Source organism: Ailuropoda melanoleuca, unplaced genomic scaffold, assembly GCF_002007445.2.
Source record: "Ailuropoda melanoleuca isolate Jingjing unplaced genomic scaffold, ASM200744v2 unplaced-scaffold73419, whole genome shotgun sequence".
NCBI classification, from domain to species: domain Eukaryota; kingdom Metazoa; phylum Chordata; class Mammalia; order Carnivora; family Ursidae; genus Ailuropoda; species Ailuropoda melanoleuca.
In genome coordinates, this window is record NW_023248747.1 from 252 (window position 1) to 5,455 (window position 5,204).

The following is a 5,204-nucleotide window of genomic DNA, read 5'->3' on the forward strand; positions in this document are numbered from 1 at the left end:
GTTGTGCAATCTGGCCGAGGTGGGCTCCACACTTAGCACAGAGTCTGCTTGGGGTTCTCTCTCTCTCCCCTACACCCCACCCCTCCCTCTCTCCAATAAATAAATAAATCACGGGCACCTGGGTGGCACAGTCCACTGAGCATCAGCCTCTTCGTTTCAGCTCAGGTCGTGATCTCAGGGTTGTGGGATCGAGCCCCACATGCGGCGGCATGTTCAGCAAAGAGTCTGCTTGGGATTCCCATTCCCTGTCCCTCTGCCCCTCCCACTCATGCTCTCTCCCTAAAATAAATAAATAAATCTTTAAAAATAAATTTAAAAATCTTCAAAAAAAGGGGAACTTAACTAGTCATTTTACTGGTCACAGGCTTCTGACCATTAAAATGTAAGGGATGGATTCAAATGATCCAATCATATCCTTGAAAGCATAAAGAGTTAATAAAAAAAAGATACATAATAGGCCCTTCACTTTTTCTCTAACTACAGAAACAGCAACTCTTACCATAATGTCTTCGATATAGGTAGTTCTTTTCTTATAGTTATTTTTTACAACCACTGGATAATATTAAAAATAAGTATCACAACGAATGAAATTTCTGGAGATAGGGGTACCCGGGTGGCTCAGAGAGTTAAGCATCTGCCTTAGGCTCAGGTCATGATCTCAGGGTCCTGGAATCAAGTCCCACATCAGGCTCCCTGCTCAGTAGGAAATCTGCTTCTCCCTCTCCCCCTGCACCCTGTACTCATGTGTGCACTCACTCTCTCTCTTTCTCAAATAAATAAATAAAATCTTCAAAAAAGAAAAAAAAGAAAGAAATTTCCAGAGATAAAAATCACTTTCTAAATTAGTGTATGAAATAAGTTATAAAACAAATAGGTAAATGCACAGAAATTCTGAAAGATTTACAATCACTGGTTGAAATGTGTTTGGAAGCTTCAGAATCTTCCCAGTTAAACTCTGAACTGACATGAGGAACCCATAGCCTCTGAAATACTTGTTACTGCTAAACTGGGTTTTTTTGAAGCTTTATTTAAATTATTGCTCCTATGTTTAAAGACGGAAAAGCTAAAGAAAGAGATCAAATTAGTTCCCCCAAGGTCATATAAGGGATTTAAAAAGTCAGGAAGAGAGAACTAGGCTACCAAATGCTATTCCCTGTATATGATTACACATTCTCACATATTAACAGGAATCTCTCACCACTCCACTGCGGAGCATTATTTGTAAAGTGAAAGAACGTCCATGTGTTGCAGCAAGATGTAAAGGAGTGCATCCACAATCATCTTGAGCTGCCAGATTTGCCCCATTGATTATGAGAGCCTAAAAATCGAGAAATAACAGTGAGTGTACATAAATACATATGTTAAATCATAAATGCAGATGTATAATAGGCAAGCAATTTATCAATCTAGAGCTACATTATTATATAAGTTCTTATACATGTGCCACAGACAAAATATGAGAAATTCTTAGCTAATTCTAAGAAAATGCTTGAGATCCTTTTTAACCTTGCCTAGGAGATATTTATAATGCCTTATTTCACATTCTAATTTGAGCATGTACATACAATTTATCAGGCACGCTTTTCAGAAACAGAGATTAATAACCACTAAGTTAAATACTTTAATGTTAAGCTAATAAACTGAAAAGTAAACTGTCACTATTTCAAAAACAGAATCTTCTATTGGCTGGGTTTTGAATATACTGTAGGAGAATTTCATTATTAAAGTCACTAGTTCTAGCTCCAAATCAATTTCTAACTACATCTGAGGAGATTCCATCTGAATTTACAACTGGCCTGGTTTCTGTATAAGGCTTATATCATATACACAGCACACCCCTCTATATAATATACCCAGTAATCTGTTTAAGGAGGGCACGTGTTGTGATGAGCACTGGGTGTCATACGCAACTACTGAATCATTGAACACTACGTCAAAAACTAATGATGTACTACACAGTAGCTAACTGAACATAATAAAAAAACCCACAAACTATTAGTTAATATTTTTTAGTTTTACTCCCTCAGACCTTCTTTTTTAACCAGCCTGTATTTACAAGTATCTTCACAAAAAACTCAGTCATAATTCATATCAAAAGCTTTAAGAATAGTCTCCATAATTAACAAACTAGTCAATAATCATCACAAACCACATATTGAGTATTTACTATATTTTAAAAATCACTACAAGGAATATGAAAACATGTCAAATTAGGGAATTAGGATATATGTAGAGACAATGATAATCAATTATATAAAACAGTCCTTCATAAGCAACAACTACACAGTATAGTGCCAAAAAAGTACCACAAATTCTCTGAGAATGAAAAGATCCCTTTGAGGAAGACAAGGACAATCAGAGCCATGGGAATGGTTTGATCTAATGCTTAGAGGAAGGAAAGCATCAAGTAAAACTTCATTTGACCCTGATATCCCCTGAAGTAACTATTTTATTTTCTCTTTCACTGCCTGCTTCTCAAATTACTACCTCAATGCCTCAACTTCAAATTGACCTGCAAACAAGGTGCCATCCCTACCACTGCACGGAAATACAGCAAATCTCACCTTGTAGTGAGCTCTCAAGTCCAATGGCATTTCCTTAGTTTCATCACATAACTCTGACACTCGGCCTAATCCTTCTTCCCTCATTTGCACAGCCAAATGCATCCTGGCTCCCCTATCTCTGACTTCCTCCTCTGAATTATTTACTCATTTCTCTGCTTCCTACCATCACTACTAGTAACATTCCTCAACATTTACTCTCCAATAGTCTATTCTCTTCTCTATACTTTATTACTCCTGAAATCTTTGTCTCTAGCACCCCTTTCAACTGCCTGGACCTTCTGCACCCAAATGACCTACAAGCCCCATAAACAACATGTGCCAAATTGAATTCAACATTTTTGCTCCCACATCTCCCCTGCCTTTCAGATTTCCCTGTCATGTTGTCACCCGTATCTGCCATTCTGCCTCAAAACTTTAAAATTTTCACTCTACTCTGTCAACGCCTGCTTTGCAAGATGTCTTCAATCGTTTTCTTTCTTTCCCACTGCCACCACCTGACTTCTCCCTCTGTGGGTAGTGATGACACCAAAAGTCTTCTGTGGGTAGTGATGACACCAAAAGTCTTTAACTGGTCTTCTTGCCTCCAAACTATCTTCTCATCCTAGGTAATCCCAGATACATCTTTTTAGAATAATTTCCTGAAATACTGCTTTCATTACTTCATTCCTCTGTTAATGTCCATATGCATGTGTATGTATGCATAAGTATATATGTGTGTTACATGTATGTGTAAGAGTATATATTAGTATGCGTATAAAAACTCTTATACAAATGAATCTTTATTCTACTTCTAAGACATTTTACATACCTGGCTATCCAAACTTAATTCATAACTGTATACAACAACAAAACATCTACCACTCAGTCAAATTCATATAATAGTTTATCCCCCGAACACACCTAATTTTTCCAATTCAAGTACTTCACATAGAATTGCAGCATAGAAATTAATAGAATAAAATCTAGGTTCAAATCCTGGTTTTGTCACTTACTTAGGCAAGGTACTTAACTCTCTGAATCTGATTCTTTAGCTATAAAAAGGGGAACTCATAAGATGGTTGTATTAAATGAAGTGATGTATGGGAAACTGTAATTCACACATAAAAAATGATAATCATTTTTCGTTGCTCCTTACCTTTCTGAAATCCACCTGTTCCTTTCAGCTTAGTTGAAGTTTTATTGCCTCCATTAATGATTTCTCTATATCCTTCTAATCATTAGAACCGTAATCATAGACTGTACTTTGTATTGTTTTGTAACTCACTGAGTAGAGAGCCTGTCATCCCAAATAGAATTTCAGGCTTCTTAGAGGCAGGAACTGTTTGCTTATACAATTTTGTATTCCTCCAAATTCCAGTCTATTTCAGTACATCGATTATATCAAGTTAATCTAATAAGCTAGATCCTGTACATATTAATGTGTAACTCTGGCCAGGAAATACATTAAATAAGAAATTTTAGGTATGACAAGCTATTAAGGAAATAATCTTGTCTGCGACATCCCTTTAAAACAACCCATCAGATAGCCAATTACTTCAAAGATAAAAGGATCCCCAGTCTTACACAAGCTGTATTTGGTACCAAATATCTGAGTCACAGAATTCAGTAAGTACTTGTTTAGGACAAAGAACTAAATCTATGGGCCAAATTATTAGAATAAAAGGAATAGCCCAACTAAACTATGCTAAAGTTATTAAATGTATTGACTTTTTAAAAGTAACCAAAGTTATTCTTACCTGCATACAAGCATCCTGACCTCTGATTGCAGCTATGTGAGCTGCTGTCCAACCTCTCATGGTTACTTGTGTGATATCAGCTCCATGCCAGAGGAGCCAATGAAGACACTAAATTAAGAAAACAACCATAAGGCAGATTTTTTTTTAACATCTTTAGATCTTTGAAATTTAGTCTATCATCTTGAAATACCACAGCCTGGGAAACATCACAGGTAAATGAGGGGGCTAAGTTTAAGAAAAATAAAAGCACAAGAACAATGATATGGTAACCTCCACTTGGCCTTATTATTGGGTCAACAACAGGGAACAGTGGGAGCTGTGGCAACAACACGGAACAGTGGGAGTATTTCAGGAAGATAGCATTCCTTGTCCATAAGGAATAAATGCTACTTAATCCCAGCCAGTTGTTACTGTAAGTGAAATGCTGATCCAAATCTTATATTTCACCCATACTGTATAAGCCAAACAAAACACATCTGTGAGTCAAATTCACTCAATGCCTGCCAGTTTGCAACCTCTGCCACAGATCTTTAAATGGGCCCAGATGCTTCTGTATTGGAGCAAACACTGTTATTCTGATAATACTCTTTAAAAAAGAAAAAAGTGGCTTACAAAAAATGGGGGGAGAGTCAAATGCATCTTCATTTAATATCTTTTTTAATTAATGTAAATCTCAATACAGTACTAGAGGTCTGTGCCACAGATGGTGTTAGTGTCTTTATATGTTCAAGTTTGGAGATGCTATCTTCAAGAAGTTTCTTTTTCAGGGGCGCCTGGGTGGCACAGCGGTTGAGCGTCTGCCTTCGGCTCAGGGCGTGATCCCAGCGTTGTGAGATCAAGCCCCACATCAGGCTCCTCTGCTATGAGCCTGCTTCTTCCTCTCCCACTCCCCCTTCTTGTGTTC

The 5,204-nt window shown here is 37.2% G+C and overlaps 1 protein-coding gene across 1 annotated transcript; it reads right to left on the reverse strand.

Annotated features, from left to right (window-relative positions):
* Positions 1-213: 213 nt before the first annotated feature.
* LOC117800623 (ankyrin repeat domain-containing protein 42-like) lies at positions 214-5,121 on the reverse strand. Its single transcript, XM_034653178.1, has 4 exons — positions 4,913-5,121; positions 4,301-4,408; positions 1,199-1,318; positions 214-279 (listed from the first exon to the last, which is right to left on the reverse strand). The coding sequence occupies exons 1-4, from the start codon at positions 4,943-4,945 to the stop codon at positions 214-216; spliced, it is 327 nt and encodes a 108-aa protein (XP_034509069.1). The 5' UTR covers positions 4,946-5,121.
* Between the last annotated feature and the right edge of the window lie 83 nt (positions 5,122-5,204).